At 41.6% G+C, this 17,249-nt stretch overlaps 1 protein-coding gene across 7 annotated transcripts in view; it reads right to left on the bottom strand.

The window, feature by feature from the left end:
- PALM2AKAP2 (PALM2 and AKAP2 fusion) overlaps positions 1–17,249 on the bottom strand; it is a 257,880-nt gene that overhangs the window by 138,686 nt on the left and 101,945 nt on the right. For 4 of the 7 annotated variants that reach the window (XM_068666540.1, XM_068666541.1, XM_068666543.1 and 1 more), the window contains exons 4-6: positions 10,242–10,356; positions 9,623–9,644; positions 3,045–3,146 (exon numbers count right to left, since the gene is read on the bottom strand). In XM_068666540.1, coding sequence (XP_068522641.1) covers positions 3,045–3,146; positions 9,623–9,644; positions 10,242–10,356 — 239 coding nt within the window. The remainder of the gene's footprint in view (positions 1–3,044; positions 3,147–9,622; positions 9,645–10,241; positions 10,357–17,249) is intronic. The other 3 variants (XM_068666542.1, XM_068666545.1, XM_068666546.1) reach the window with 1 other exon arrangement.

Here is a 17,249-nt window from a genome sequence, read left to right on the forward strand (position 1 = left end):
CTTACAGACTAGTATGTCCGTAGCTGCCATGTCCTTGAGTATAGACACCCATTTTAGCAACCAATTAGGGATACCAAATTTCTTATCTCTCTGTCTGTGCTGGCATTATCACGCCTGGGCACCCCACAGAAGTCCCAATGACAAGGAGAAGGCTGAAAGGGTGCTGGGCTGAACTGCATGGAGCTGGATGCTGACCTCCTGGGTGTCTGCCCCATGATGTGATGTTCTGACTCTTCTTCCTCTCACAGGACTTATTGCAGAGCTTTAAGATGTGGTCACTATCCCAACAGTGCCAGCTGCTGAGTTGGGATAGTCTAGCTGCTCGCTTTAGCCCAGAAGACATGGTCTCCCTAATTCTGGGTTACTGAATATGAATCCAAGGCAGCGTTGCATTCATAGCAGGACCACACCATGAAGCAGCTCACAGAGCATTGTGTCAGTTCCTCGGGACTGTCCCTACCCAAGATCTGGTGGACAAGTATCCCTCAAGTCTCATGCAAATAACTCTGCCATGAAACCTTCAATCCAGCTTAAAGTGGGAATGAAATAAAAAAGACACAGGTACTACCCCTAGCAATGTTGAATTATATTAACTTGGGCATCAGAGTTCATTACTGGAACTCTTCCTAGGGTGAGTGATCTCTGAATATCACTTGGCCTTGCCAGGGCTTCTCAGTCACATATTGTACAAGGACTTTGGACACCAAGGACATAAAAAAAGTGGTGGCTAGCCTGTGGTGTAGATGTTAAAACTGGCACACAGGCAGGTTTTTTGAGAGGCAACCAGCCAAACTGAAGCAAAGCAGAGCTGGGAGGAAACACCAGCCTGTTCAGGAAATCACCTGTAATAAGCAGAAGTTCCTGACTTGTTCTGAGCAGCAGAGCCCCACAGAGATGGCACTGCCAGCCCTCCAGCTGGTAACATCCTATCTCCTTGGAGAAAAGCAGCATCCTCAGCTCCTCTGGAGTTCCTGTGCTTCCCCTCCTCATTGGAAAACAAAAATACTATTTGGGCCATGATTTTGAAAGACTCCTAGACTCTTCAGGTAAAGGCTGCTGATTTTCCTGTGAGGTATTGTTGAATGCCACATTTTTGCACATATTTTCAGTGCAGATCCTCCCTATTTTGAAGAACTAATTTTATTCAGAAGTGTGTAGTATAAAATGCACTTATGGGCCAGAATTCAGAAGCAGATAGGGGAAATTTGATTTTTAAGTCACATGGATTTGGCCATATTTAGGAAAAGTTGCAAGATACATATTTTTATATGTAAAAAACTGCACCCAACCTATTAGGAAGACTTTGATCAACAAGTTCCATCACTGCTTGGAAGACTCTCTGCTAATGACTAATCTGATTTAGAAAGTTAACAAGTATGAAAGTTATATCCTTTTGTATTTGCTGTTTGCCTAATTTGCTTAAGAATTTGTCACTGACAACATTTTCTTTTCTTCTGTCATGATTTTGCAACAATGTTTTTGGATATTGACATAACATGTACTTTATGACCTGCCCCAGGGATCACATTCAAGCTCCTTGTGCTAATAAATGCATAAATATATCTGAGTATCTTAGAAAGCTGTTCACTAATGAAACACATTGCCATGGGAAAAATGAATAACAGAACCTTGCTTATCTGCTGGCATGCATAATGTTTGTTCTCTGCATGAAAACCTAGCTGCTTGGCTTGTCCAAGTAGCTGAAAATTGAACTAATGTTGATTTTTAAAATGTCTTTATTTAAGCAGAGCTTATTTACTACAAAATAGGCTCTATTAATACAGTGCAAAACTATATGACAATAGGGTTGAAACTGAAAGCAGTAGTTGAAGATGACAGCCTGTATTCATGGGTACAAGTCCTCTATACAAGCTTTAATTACAGTGTAACATGATGCAGTGCTTCATGACAACAAGATCCCAATATGCATTGGAAAGAATCTGGCTTCTGCTTGTTATGTGCTGTAAATACTGAGATTCAGAGTTTTTTTTTTTCTTTCTCTCTTTTTTTTTTTTTTTTTTTTACTTTAATCTCAATAGTCTTTAAATTTGTATTAAGATGGATGCTTGTAGTCTTCCCTTGAGTACATGTGCTAGTGCCTTCTCATTAAGCTATTGATCACACAAGACACTCTAATTGAGGCATACACGAACAAGGCTTGTGGGTCATCCAGGAATGAAAGAAATGATTGTTCTTTGGGTGTTGACAAAATGGCATAAAACACACAGTGAAGAACTTGCTTTGTAGACAAATCAGGGCAAGCACTGGTGGAAGGAAAGCTTTTGGAATGGTTTGCAACAGGTCCTCTAAACAAAATTACATATCCTGTAGTGCTATACACTGTCTTAGCTGCAGAAACTGCTTTGCTGTGCTTATTAACCCATTCTTCAAGACAGTCACCTTTCATTCTCAGTCCCTGGTACATCTTAAGTAGCCACCAGCAAGTTGATGTTGATAGGGAATAGATCGTTTAGAAAAGAAGGATCTTGAAAATAAGAAACACATTCAGCTTTTAACAATCAGATTGTCACATTTGGGACACATACGCAATGTGGAAAATAGGTGTTAAAAAAGTCTCTCTATGGCTCCAAGCACAAAATCGGTCATCATAATTCTCCTTAGTCTTTTCCCCGAGAAGAAAGAATGGCATACAAAGCCTTATCAAATGACTTAAAGGTTTGAAGCATGAATGGGGACTTGTGATTACCTGTATGTCTTGATGGGAATTACTTGGGTACAATGGGGGAGGTAAAACCTTAGCTGAGATACCTTGTATTTGTACCAGCAGAGCTAGAAGGAACTGAATGTTTCCATGAAAAAAAAAAAGACACCTTTCCTATGCTACTTGTATGTATCTCAAATATATTGTTTTGCTAGTACTCATTGGTGCTCAGAAAACCTTGACTTATTTACAACATACAAATCAAATGGCATTTCCTAGCATTTAAATGATATCTTGACTCCAGACCAATTAAGGCAATATAACAAAAAAGAGTTCATGGCTACTGGATTGGTATTATAATACTTTGCTCCTTGAGACTTACCAGCTACTCTGCTTGCTCCGTCCCGCCCAGGAACTGGCTCTGCTGTTCGTGAATAGAGGGTTGGGAGTTCAGGGATCTGGGAGTAAATGTAATTTACTGCATCTGGTGTCAGAGAACAGGAAACAGTTAGATTTGTGCTACGAGCCCCAGTGGCTTCATTGCTTAGACAGCAGAGTGTTGTCAGCCCTGACAATAGTTGCTGGAGCTTTGTACTAGATAATTGGATCAAAGCAAACAAAGTGCAAAGTCACTGTCGTGTGATTGGTGTTCAATAGACTAGCTGAGGTAGGAGGGAATGGGTCCAGATGACTCAAACCTTGTGTCAGTTGAACACATAAAATTATTTGTCAGGAGGTTCTGGATTTATCAAGTCTGTGACCTTTAAATGTGGAAAATGTTGGGGGATAGAGGGAGAAGACAAGGAATAAACCTAGTGTGATACGTAGAATAAATGACATTTCAAGTAGACATATAAAAGCCTAAAAATGCTAGCTTTGGCTGAAAGTGATGACAGGACAGCTCTGTTTGTTTCCCATATTATGGAACTGACATTTGGCTTCTTTGTTGTTAAAGCTAAAATACAGGTAATAATGAAGTCAAATATAGATACTGCCTATAGCACAGGGTGCCTGTTGTGAACTTGAGTAGTTATTCAGTTCCTGACAGTTCTTCAATGCAGCTGTTCATTAATGGAGCTCAGACTAGTACAGAATTAGCTTAAACGTCTGACTTACCTATGGTTGTTTAGCACAAACTAAATATGTTCTTTAGGAAAGCCATTGAAGAAGTTTTATAAATATTTACTGGCAGATGTTTTATGGATGGGTAAATATAACTTGATAGCACCTATCATTCCATTAAGACTCAGTGGCTACATTAAAAGAGGAGCTCAGAGGAGAGATGTGCAAGTAACTGACCAAGAAACAGAGACAAAAGAAAAAAAATCACATTGTTTCCTATCAACAAGAAATCTTTTCAGTTTTGTATGGAAAAGGTGAAATTTCTGTTCAAACATAAAGTCCTATCTTGTCTAAAAGAGAATATTTGTTTTCCTCCAAGGCTACTTTGCAGATACGTTTTATAATTAAGCTGTCAAACCTTTGATATGACCTGGTCCATGTGGAAGGGTAGAGGCAGAATCTGCCCTCCTCAGTGTCCTGTGTTGCTCTAAGCAGGTGAGATATGGAGATCAGTGCAGACTGAGAGAGTGAAATGGCGAAGGAGATTGAAAACTAAATGACATGTTGGTCGCTGCTTTACTGCGTCTGGTAAAGGGAGACGCTCTTGTGATGTTCCCAGTGGGCTAATATTCATCCCAGAAAACAAACACACAAAACACAAAAACAAAACCAAAAACAAACACTGCACCTGGATATACCCTTAGCAAAGGCAGGATGTGTCACCTCTCATCCCCAAACCTGCTCTTTTGACAGGAAAATTGTGCTTGCTACAAGAAAAATGCTTTTACTGCCCTAACAGCCTGCAGTGGCCGTAGATGTGCCATGGTGTGGTAGGCTGGCAATCACAGTCCTGCACAAGACACTCCACATCTGGAGCTGGAGTTCATGTACATGACTTGGTGAAGAAAACCCCTCGTAGGAAGCCTCCTCTCCCTCCCTATGTGTACTTCCTGTGTCAGAGGAGAATGACAGAGAGGCGCAGTACAAATGCATTCAGGAAAGCTAGGAAGTTGTTGCAAAAGTTCAGCTTCTAACAGATGAATTTCAAAAACCTCAGCCGGGGAAATATTGTTTTATTTCGTACTTCACTGGGCAAATGGCAGTCCTGGAAAATGAGCTTTTATATTTTCAGTGCATAGTGTTTCCTCAAAGTTTTTTATTTTTAGCATTAGAGCCTGGGGGAAATAATTGTTTAGGACACAGCTGACTGAGCAGTGGCCAGTAACAGCTGCTTTCTTTTGCAGGGTTTCTTGCCTCTGATGAGAAATTGGTACAATGCTCGTTGTTGTTATTCTGGGAAATATCACCAGCAAATGAGCAGGCCATTATTGAAAACTGAAGTAATTTCTCAGAAGCAAGAAGTGGGAACTGTTTCTGGGCCAGAATAAGAAGGCACTTTGTATTCTGGAAATGGCAGAAATTTAGAAATTATTCACCCAGTTGAGTGTGCTGCTGGAACGGTACTTTCAGCATACAGTCATCCAGTGACTTGAGAGACAGACGTGTCTGTCCACACTTGGGTGTAATCAATACAGACATGTGTTGCTTCACTAATCAGCCTGACTGCTTTTGTTATCTGTGGGCATATGCAGGCACAGCCAGAATGCTGTTCTCATCCCAGAGCAATGCAACAGGCAAAATTCATTGCAAGTGTATGTTCCTCTGCAGTGCCTGTGCAAGGAACTGAACTGACCACCTTGTCATTAGCATTGCCAAAGCCCATCGGTAAGCCAGGTCAGTTTTGCAGCTTGGTGACGAGACTCTTACTCTGATGCTCTTCATGTCTGTGGATCTTAGCATGGGTTTTGTTTTGATTTGTTTTGTTTTGCCTCCTGTGTCAGGAAACAATGCCCATGTTAGTGTCAGCTGCCACCAATGTTGACTCAGTTTAGAAACTTTTCTGGATGTTACTAAGAAAAAAAAAAAGTTGCTTGAGGGATCCTGAAAATCTCTAATTACTGGGCTGAGTGGGGATGCTGTTGTGGGGGTGAGGGTAGTGGGATTCTCACATACTTTCTTCTGAAGCACATGGTGGTGCCACACGTCAAAGATGGGATGTTTGACTAGGAGTTGGGGCTTGATTCATTCTGTCAGTTCCTATTTCCCCCTCACCCCATCACCCCAGATAAAAAGAACATGCTCATTTTCCTTTTTCTCACTGGCAACAAGGTCTGTTTCACTTAGCACCTCTAAAAGCAATAATAAGAGAGCAATTTTACAAGGAGTGACTGAGACACAATTAGCATTTTGTTCGCATGGGGAGTAAGACAGAACATAAATCAAAGCATTTGAACTGACTCCATTCAATACCTTCATTTCAACCTTTGATGAGTTATTAATATATAAGAATGCCATAAAACATATCCTGTGGCTTTTTGTACTGCTTAAAATAAACTGTGTTTTAGGATTATGGCACTTCTCCATATGATCAGACAAACAAAGTGCTTGGGAACACTTACGGGACCCAATAATCCTTCAAGGGTGCTTACACAAAACCAAAGCTTCAGAACTGCTCAGAACAGCTCCCACACAGAGGCTCATGACCAGATGCCAGATGAGCCCATTTTCCAAAGACTGGATTATCTTTAAAATGTCTGACTACCACTAAAACAAGTGCCTAAGGCCTTCTGTACATATCAGCCCCCAGGGCAGGGCTGCTCCCCCTGTGAAGCCATCTGGGGCTGATGAGGGTTTGGTCAGAGGGAATAGAGACTGTGACATCCCCACCACATTTGTAAGACCAGTAGCACAAGGCTAAGCAGGCAGTTTTGCTAAGAGCTGTGTGGCCTGGCTCTGAATGTAGCTGGGTGGCTGGTGCTGCTGTAGCTGTGGCAGCCATGCATTCTAACAGATGCAGGTCCGATTAAAAAGTTGCTTATCTTTTGGGTTTTAGACTCAGAAGCATGGAATCATGGAATATCCTGAATTGGAAAGGGCCCGTAGTTATCTACTAGTCCAACTCCTGATCAAAATCGTACTACTGAAAAACAGTCATTGAACAGGTTCTGTAAGACACGTGGAAAGCACCCTACGAAAATCTGCTTTCTGCTCCTCTGAGGACGTGCTCCTCTGCTTTGCTGTTGGGCAGCAGTGCTGATCCAGATTCGAGCAGAGGAAACCAGACGAGCCTCTAGGCAAGGCGCTGTGAAATACACCATCCAGGTCAGGTTTCCAGAGCCACATATTTGCCAAATATATGCTAACACACGCTGGATGCAAAACGAGGTTTGTGTAGTCTGTACTTACTGCAGTTGTGGCTTCTGTGTGTTGGCTGAAGTGTCAGTGTGCAGTTTGCATACAGACAGCTGAAAGTTGCAGGGGATGAACTCACCCAATGGCAAGTACAGCAGCCAAGGGAGCCACATCAGATCTTAATGGGGCTTTGATTTTATATGCACATTGAGCCAATGCACATTGAGCCACAAACACACACAGGCATGGAGTAAGAGCTGCTTTATTTCACATGGTTATCTGTGAAGGCAAAATGAGTTCATTCCCTGGAAAATGTGGGATTTGTTTAGTGTGCCTGGGTGATCTCAAGCTCAGAAATGCTCTTTGCCTAATACAGCCATTTCCTGGGAAGGGTGGGAAGGACACTGAGAGCCACTTGGCTGCTCACTGTTGCTCATCACAACTTCTCCCCTTTCCTCATAGCCTTCACCTGGACCCTCTGGACTCTGAGCTCTCTGTAGCTGAAACACCATCACCACCTTATATATAGCACAAAAGCATGCACAGGGATGCAGTGGTGAGGTAAACCACTTTCTGCACCATCATCATGTATAGACTAGAGGGATAGACAGACCACAGCAAACTAGTGTGAGATTTATGGACTCAAAGTCTTTTAGGATATGGCAGTAATTCATGTATGTGTAGGTTTGTGTATGTATTTTACTCAGCTTTCCTGTACTATGAAATGACTCCCATTTTCCCCTGCAGCATGTGTTATACAGATGGTTAACAGACAGATGACAGGTCTGCTACAACAAAGCAAGCCTTACATATTTTTGAAAGGAAGAAAACTATGTTATCAAACTGCTCACAGCTAGAAATGTATGTGTCCACTTCTTACTGTGATCAGCTACCCCCACAGACTGTTGTTGGACAAAAGTAAACAGAGGACCAGCTCTGTTTTTTCCACATGGAGATGCATGGCCATGCCATGTCTACAGTGGGAGGCAGGCCTGGGTCAACAGGATGGCCTGCAGCCTCGATCTTCTTTAGAGCATCAGAGTACAGTCTGCTTTTTCATAAAACTCTCTAGAGGATGACCCAGGCCCACCTCAGCCCAGCAGGACTGATTGTCAAGAAGAAGGGATAAGACATGTAAACAGAGGGGCTGGAAGAGAAGAGGTACTGGTTTAACTTATCTCTATCCCCTGCTCCCTCTGCTTATACATTGATGTTGTCAGCAGTCTGTTGCCTTTGACATTATTTTGCAGTTTTCTGTTAGCCCTGCAGAAATCAAAAACTGTCCTTCTGGCTCAGTCCATGAGGGTGAGATCTGCTGAAATCAGGCAAAATCTGTAGTGAGGTTCCTCTTGAGCCCAATGAAGTACTACAAGTAGGTATGCCATGGGAAGAGTCCCTACGGGAAACTACAGCTTCACATGTGCTAACTGGGGTTTCCTTTGGTTCCTGTTTAATCATAACACCCAAAAAGAGGCAGTCTATGTCTTGCAGGAGTCACAAAAGTTCCTGTCAACTTTGGTTGCTAATTCCTGTAGGCACTGATTCCTGTTTTGGAAACTTACCAGTGACAATGAAACTCTGCACAGGCACAAGATACTTGCCATTCTGGAACTTTATTTGCTTTTTGATAGCCAACTTCAAATGCTTCGTGAAGGCGGAAACATAAATTCTTACAAAGGAGTATCCTACCTGGGACTTCTGTGTTTTTTGGCAACTGGAATTAGCCTAAACCATGAATTATGCTATTAATAGGAGTGAAAATCTCTGAACTGGATCTTTGAGCTAAAAAGAAAACCTACTTACTAGATAATATTAATACCCCCCAAAAGAAACTCCTCTAAACACATCTGAATGATCTCATACACTGTATGTTAACCTTCAGCTGTGTCCTATATGGTAGGATCATCCTACATATTCCCTGTTTATGCTTAAAGAACAGATGGACATGGCTTTGTCAGTAGCTGGAGGACCTAGTTGTGGCCTCAGCATTTCACATCTTGTCAGTTCAAAGATAGGTCCCGAAAATAAGTGTCTAGAGTACTGATTTATCTGCAGGTACAGCAGCATGCTGTCCTTCCTGGGTCCTAAGGGTCCTGGAGATCCACTGCAAGGGTTTATCTAGCTCTTGGGCAACAAGTCACGTTTATGCTCTCCCAGACACATACATTTATTTCTCAGTATTTAGACCGATCACACATAGTGTCACACTGAGTTCATAAACCAGGAGTTACTACATCCTCATCCACCTAAGCAAGGATTTCCTTCTGTGACATCATCACACAGAAAATATCATTCATTAGTGAAATAATCTAATTTTAATCAAAAGCAAGTTGTTCTTGCAAATGAGGAATATTACACAATGTATTTAACAGTTTATGAATAGTATGAACACATGCAGGGGAGAGGATTTATCATGAGTAGGTGAAAAGGGAAGTTGTATGATGTCTATTTCAAGTCATACATGACTTTCTTTTCCCTTGAATGCACATAAAAATAGCTGGAGCTCTACCAAAGGAATACTGCCCCATAGGAACAGTGACATTTGTACTTGCACTATAGCAACACCACAGGACAAGGTAATGTCTCTAGCAATAAATCAGAAGCATGCAATTAACAGAGGAATCCCCTTTCTGTAAACTTTCGCAACAAAGCTATGTAACAACTCTTGCTAACCTCAAAACAAAGCAGGAGTAAAAAGGCACTTACCACCATCCTGGTGTGCAAAAGTCTGTGAAGAGAGAAGGAAAAAAAAAAAAGGAAGATTGGTTAAAACATTCATATTTTGGGTAAAATTTGCATGAAGTCTTGATTTTTTCTGCGATGACTGCTCATAAGGCTCTTTGTCATTATTAAATGGGAACCTAGGGCTGTGGCTCCTCAGGTTTGGGTGCAATTAAGGGCCAAGGGAGAGGGACATGGTGTAACTGAAAGGAGAACATTCACAATTTTTTGTAGGCAATACCATTCAGAAGTGGTATCTGTGGCACTTTGAGATGACTTCCAGGCATCCTGATTATCTTTCAGTGGTGCTGAAAGCTCACATGGTTTCCCTGCAGATAAGCTGTGGAGAAACGCCTTTTCAAAAAGGTTGGAATGGGAAGGGGAAATGCAAATAATGCACCCAAAGTAGACCTGACACTTCTATATCTCTTCTGCTCTTGTTTATCCTGGTTTGAGCTGAATGCTCTGTAACTGGCCACAACCTTCCTGTAAATGCTAAATTATAACTGCTGGTTTGAATCACTTCTAACAGTCTACCTTGATTTCAATCTATGCCCCAAGTGTCTTTTTTTTTTTTTTTTTTTTTTTTTTTTTTTGTAAATACCTTTTGCAAGTTGTCGAAGGATTTCTCAGTCTCCTTTAGCTTCTCCAAAATGATTTGTTCTTTGGCAGATATTTGGGATTCCTCACTTTCTAATTTCTGTATTTCTTGTTCCAGCCTGTGGAAAACATACAAACATGCACATACACACAAAAGCAAAACATGTAAAAACTATTTTGATGAGCTGTAGTTGCCTAGGTATCAATTAGCATTTCAAATGTTATCAGGAACACCTTTCATACTTGTTATTCACAACTGACTTCCAAGAACAAGAAGGTCATGTAAATTGTTTGTAAAATAGATCTATTCAAGAAAAAAACAATACATCCCTTATTATGCATTTCTGCAAAAATATGTGCAGATTAACTAAAAATATACCTCACTTTTCCTTCACCCTGTTTTCTGTAACATCTCTTAGATGTACACTTTCATTTTAGAAGCTTCAGTACTGGATATAACCATAAAAATTCAGTAATGATTACAGGAACGGGTATTTTTTACTATCACTATACTACAGACAATGGAACTGGAAACAACTGTTGGAAGCTGGCACTCAACCAGTTGTATTGGTAGTTATTCTAGAACCTGCACTTTGTCCACTTTCCAAAGCAAAACCCGTGGGTTGGTACTTTCTTCTAGGACAGCCAAAAGCCTTGGATATCTATCCATGCCTCATGCTGTTACTAGATGGTACTGAGGACCCTAGGGGCTTCACATAATAAAATGCACAGGGTGTACAGAAAGCAAGCATTAAGCACTCATGTTGATCTTGTCGCTATCTAACAGCACTCACTTCTTAAGATGTGATTTGGCATGTACTTTAACCAGAAACATGCGGGGTTAGATTCTCCATTACTTTAACTCAAACCTCCTTTTATTGCCATGATTTATATCAGTAATATCATGCAATATTGTCTTTTTTTTTCCCCTTCTATTTCTTATGCATACCACTATCTCTATTTTCTTACTTTTTTTTTTTTTTTTTTTTTTTTTTTTTTTTTTTTTTGCCAAAAATGAAAAGGAAAAAAAGAAAGGATCTGTAAAATTTGAGCTCAGAGGAATACTTTCAGTTACCTGAGACTTCAAACAGTTACCTTCAAAATGAGCTATAGCTGCTCACAGCTTGTTGGACCATACTTCTGTGAAACATTGTCCAGTATTTGCACAAAGACAGGTAGCCCTTCCTTATCCACAGCTCCTTGCTCCTGCCTTTCTGCCACCATTTCCCATGTGAATGATCAGGGCACTGATCCAGGCTAAAGTGACATATTTTTGCTCTTCCTCAACTCTGCTTGGTGCAGGGCTTCATTAATGCTTGTTCAATCAGAAGGCAGAGGGCAAGGAGAAAGCAACCATGCACAAACAGACAGGAAAGGATTGCTCTTCTCAGGGTCTTGACAGCTTGGGTTACTTGTGAAATTAATATGTCTAAATATAGATTCAGGGGTCTAACTCTCAAGCACCCACCTGGGAAATTTTTCCCTACTTTCTGGTAGTGCAAGGACAAAAGATTCATGGCACTTGCTGAGAATGCTGTAGATTAGAGGGAAGTCAAAGAGTTGCAGCCTCAAGTTGTTGTGGACTGAAAAAGGGCAGATTTTGCTCTCTTGGAGTATGCCAATAATGAACAACCTCAAATTCCTCATAGTCTGTCAAACTGCCTAGTTTCTTTCTCAAAGGAAACCCCTTAATGTCCAAATAGAAATGACCTAACTTTAGTGATTTTAAGAAGCACTGCCGGGAACTGGAGTTCCAATCCACTTCACGTTTTCTCCAAATTAATATAAAAATCTTAAGAATACAAAATATTTTGTTCTGCTGCAATGGAACAATTTGATATGGGATGAATTTTTCAGGGAGAGATCTTTCAAAAATACCATTTAATCTCAAGTTTTCTTCCCAGGATTTTTATTTTTAATAGCTGTTGAAGTGAAAACATCATTTGTCACTGAGGTCAGCCAAAGCCACACTCATGCTTGATGAATTTAGAAATCAACAGAAAGGTGTCTTCTTTTCCTTCCCTGTTCCTGCGACTGATTAGTACACCCATGTATGTTTATACCTCACTAATAAAGACACTTGAATTATTCTGTTCTGATTAAATTACATTGTTAAGCTGGGTGAGTGGGGGTTTATTGGTATGTTTCTTTCTTCCTATGTGAATTGCTCAGCAGCATTTCCAGAGTACCTATTGTATAGCCTGGTGCATTTTGCTAGTCATATGATGGAGGAGGAGACTGGAAAATGGGAGCGTATAGAAGTCACCACCACCAAAATACATGGGAAGAAAGAGGTTTTATTTCTTTCAAATGAGCTGGACAGTAGTTAAACATTTATGACAATGAAAACACTAAGTATATGTGGAGTAAGGCAACTCATTTGATGTGGATAAGACTGTAAATGCATGTAGACTACTTACAACTTGAGGTGATCGTAAACATATTTGTTTTTATTTTTATTATTTCTTTTTTGTGCACTGGCTCAAAACTGTGGAAATTTTGTCATGAATTGTTTGTACTTCCAAGAAAAGTTTGCTTTCAGACATGCACAGGCACATATGCTCATGCACTTGCATATGCACACTCAGCATTTGCTTAGATTTAGTATTTCTTACTTTCTAGCTATCTGCTTTTTGTTGTTGTTTTTACTTGTTTCTGTCCCTTTTAGCCTTCCCTTCTGGTTTATTTCTTCAAATTCTGCTGCATTCATGTCAGACTACTGTTGTCATTAAAAAAAGTTATGCAAATGAAACATTAGATTATCCTATTCTGATGATATTTTTTTTTTCCCCTGACTTTTCTTCCATTCCTTCTAAAAGCAGTAATAACAGCAATTTGCTAAAGAGAGAAGGAATTGAGACCTAGCTGCCAACATTTAGAGACTTGGGTAGAGCTGATAGAGACACAGATCTCCTATGTGGCACTGAGTAAGAATGCATAAAAACACAAACCTTAAGTGTAAATTGCCCTTCTTCCACTGAAATCTGTGCACGCAGGCTGAGAGTCTCCTAGGCCCTGTGTAAAAGCCCTGTCTAGTACCGGAAAAATTGATACAACCAGCTAAAATACTGAATTCCTATTTGTGGCAGGAAAACTATGGATCATTCAGCAGTGTTCAGCAAGAAAGTACCATGTTACACAGCACTGGGACATTTACCTGACATTAATATCCACAGGAGGTTGTTTTATTCCTTTCACTCATTTTTACACCACTTTCAGCTATAATCTTTAGGTTTAAAGGCTGAGGTAACGTTGCTAGGGTACCAGAGGTAACAGAAATACCCAGGAGCACAGTTTCCATGTTGTATATATTCATTAGTAAACTACCTAGTCATCATAGACCTCACTGGAAAATATTTATTTAGTAGGCAGCTAGAGTCTTCACTATCTCCTTTAGGCTGCCTATTTGCATAAGAGCCAGCAATGCAAAAATTAAAATCATAATACAAACTGAAAGTTGGTTTGCACCCCTTATTTTTTTTTTTAGTTAAATACCATACCACCAAAATTGCCAAGGGACAATGAGAAACGCCTGCTATTTTAGTAACAAGATACAACAGACACATGCAAATTTGGCATGAGAAACAAAAGCACTAATATCACATCAGTTTTGGGCAACATGCCATATAATGTTCTAAACAGCAATAAATCCATCAGAGTACGCATTTGCACACACATACATATACAAAGTCCTTACATTCTTCCTGTGTAAGCCTGCTAAATATTCAATAATGCCCCTTTCTTCTAGCCCAGTTTAAAAAGGATGTGTTTTAATTGTCATTTGACACCTGGTAAGGAAACCCTGTAATTCCCTTCTTCCTGGTTTCTTAGCAGATTTCAGGCTATAGTTTGAAGGACAGCCACAACAATTAAGCCACCAAATAAACAACTACAGCATCAGGAGTGCTGTAGAGAATAAATATGAAAGAAAATGGAGTTCAAGACAGAATAGAGGTGGTGTAAAATGAGCCATTAGTATTGCTGTTTCTTGGATCAAGTAGTTTTCTGATAACCTGGATCTGCTAAAACATTGCCAAACTGAGAAAAAATGGTTGTGTAGCTGGGAGTTGGTTTGTCATGGGTAGTTCTTCACAGTGGACGTACACAGAGCCCTGTTTCCCCAGGTACCACAGGAAGCAAAAGGGGAGATTCTGTCACTCAGAAACCTAAATGTACCTGGCCTCTGGGCTGTCTGGGTTATGAAAACCATGTAGTGTCCCATGTGTTGCTTGGATTCCACATCAAGAATAATGGTCATTAAAACTAGTAGATCCACCTAGCCTTGTTCATGGTGATGTCCCACTATGAAACGGAAGAAATTCTGAGCAGAATCTTTCGATACTGCAGGGGAGGAGGGTGCACACCTACAAAAGAAGTCTGGTCTGTGCCTGGTGGGATTTCAGCTGGTGTCAGTAGGGTGCGCAGTCACATTTCTGAGAGAACAGGGGAAAGATGCGAGTGAACTTTCCTTCAGAGACACTGTGATCAGGGACCAAACTTGCTCTTGGTGAGCATGGAAAACAGTTTAATTCAGTTGGCAAATGTGGGCATTGAGCAGGGAGAGCTAAGTTGTAAAGAGGGAGGAAAGGTTTGGTACTGTGGTGTACATGATGGTGCATTTATGTTTGCACTCAGTATCCAGCAATTATGGGCTCAGCTTGGTGCTTCAGTGGATTATCTTTAGGTGAAGGATTTCATCTGTTTCCCATGCTAAGATGTTGAAACCCATGGATTTGGGCTCCTCTCTGATGAAAGGCAGAGTCTGTTGTGGTACAAGGTGCCTTTAGCTTGATCCTAGGAAGGACCCTGAGCAGTATCCTCAGGGCACTCAGACAGCTGCATGGATCTACAGTCCTTGCAACAAGAACACACAGACCTCAAGTAAGCAGCACCATGCCTGAGGACAACATAGCCTCCTCTGTCCAGATCATCAGCTCTTACACACACATACTTTCTGGAGATAACTGCACTTGGGAGAAATGCTGCTTCCCAGCAGTGTTCTATTTTTTTTTTTTTTTTCATGGTGGGATAGTAACAGCATTATAAGCAGAGAGAACTGTGTCATGTTTAAAGACCAGTTCTTTAGCCCCTACTAGCTCTGCATGACGGGTTGTACCCCACAACCTGAGAAACACTCATGCCATTTCTGTAGTGAAGAAAGAGGCATAATAGAAATGGTGTTTGTGGCATACACACTGATGTGTCAGTGGAAAAAAGAACATTAATCAGCATGAATAAGGAAAATATACAAGTATTCAGAACTTATGAGGAAAACAGGAAAGACTTAATCAGAGTAAACACTCAAAGGGAAAAGGTAACGGATGCATATGTAGAGTGGGGGTTGGCTCAGCTGCAAAGCCTGTATTTTGCTTTTGCTTGACTGACAACCCAAATCAACCTGGTATAAAAGGCACAAGGAAGTAATGGGTCTGTATGTCAATAATTTGTGCTGCATCTCTCAGAGCTGAAAATCTGAGGTGTTACACGTGGTATTAAAATGGCAGATTCACAAGCAGAGAACTGCAACAAACCCCTCTGATGCTTACTACACAGAAAGTTGAACACCAAATTCAGGGAGACTTGGGCTTGCCAGTAGGGATGAATCTGATCTCTGCTCAGACAGTATGTGTCTAGCCCTCATGAAGCTTTTGGCCCCAGAGCAAAACCAGAAAGTGTGGAAGTCTTTCTTCTCTTATGGGCAACTGAGACTTAACATGCAGGGTCCATCTTTCCAAAAGCACAAAGCCACGTGCCTTTTACTGCAGTGCAAAAGAGTGCTGGCTAAAATGCTTGACCCCATGGATGTCTCACTCCTACTTCTTAGTCACTATAAGGGATTTTTAGGGCAGCAGGTTAAACTACACCCATTCAGAATAACCTCAGAAAATTAACTTGCAAGGGAAGGAATGAGAAACTTTGAATCAGAGTGGGTAACAAGTTCCCTCTGCAAGATGTGCAAAGTCTTGCATCTGGCCTCTGTAAACCAACACAAGCAGAGAAGGTATGAGGAACTGCACACTAAATCCCAATCCAGAACCTCTGCCCTACATGTTCTTCCTACACCCATAACAACTGCCAAATGTCAGCAACCTAGATGTAAACCAAGAAATGGGACCACTTACTTATATGCCACAGCCATGAACAGCACCCTTCTGCTGTATGAGAGTGGGAAATCACTAACTAATACCTGGTTTATTTTCAGCATTGGCTTCATTTCTTAGCAAACACTGGCAGTGGTGCTACAACCAGGTGTAACATCTGTGGATGTCTCTGTGTATCTACATGTGGCTAGTGCTGACAGTGAAAAAAGTGCGTGATTTACGCTTCGTTGGGTTAGAAACTGGCTGGATAGCCGGGCCCAAAGAGTTGTGGTGAATGGAGCCAAGTCCAGTTGGAGGCCAGTCACTAGTGGCGTCCCCCAGGGCTCGGTGCTGGGGCCGGTCCTCTTTAACATCTTCATCAATGATCTGGATGACGGCATCGAGTGCACCCTCAGTAAGTTTGCAGATGACACCAAGCTAGGTGCGTGTGTCGATCTGCTCGAGGGTAGGAAGGCTCTGCAGGAGGATCTGGATAGGCTGCACCGATGGGCTGAGGTCAACTGTATGAAGTTCAACAAGGCCAAGTGCCGGGTCCTGCACCTGGGGCGCAATAACCCCAAGCAGAACTATAGGCTGGGAGAGGAATGGTTGGAGAGCTGCCAGGCAGAGAAGGACCTGGGAGTGATGGTGGACAGTCGGCTGAGTATGAGCCAGCAGTGTGCTCTGGTGGCCAAGAAGGCCAACGGCATCCTGGCTTGTATCAGAAACACTGTGACCAGCAGGGCTAGGGAGGTGATCGTCCCCCTGTACTCGGCTCTGGTGAGGCCGCACCTCGAGTACTGTGTTCAGTTTTGGGCCCCTCGCTACAAGAAGGACATTGAGGTGCTTGAGCGGGTCCAAAGAAGGGCGACGAAGCTGGTGAGGGGCCTGGAGAGCAAGTCCTACGAGGAGCGGCTGAAGGAGCTGGGCTT

This window comes from Anas acuta, chromosome Z, assembly GCF_963932015.1.
Source record: "Anas acuta chromosome Z, bAnaAcu1.1, whole genome shotgun sequence".
Lineage (NCBI taxonomy): Eukaryota > Metazoa > Chordata > Aves > Anseriformes > Anatidae > Anas > Anas acuta.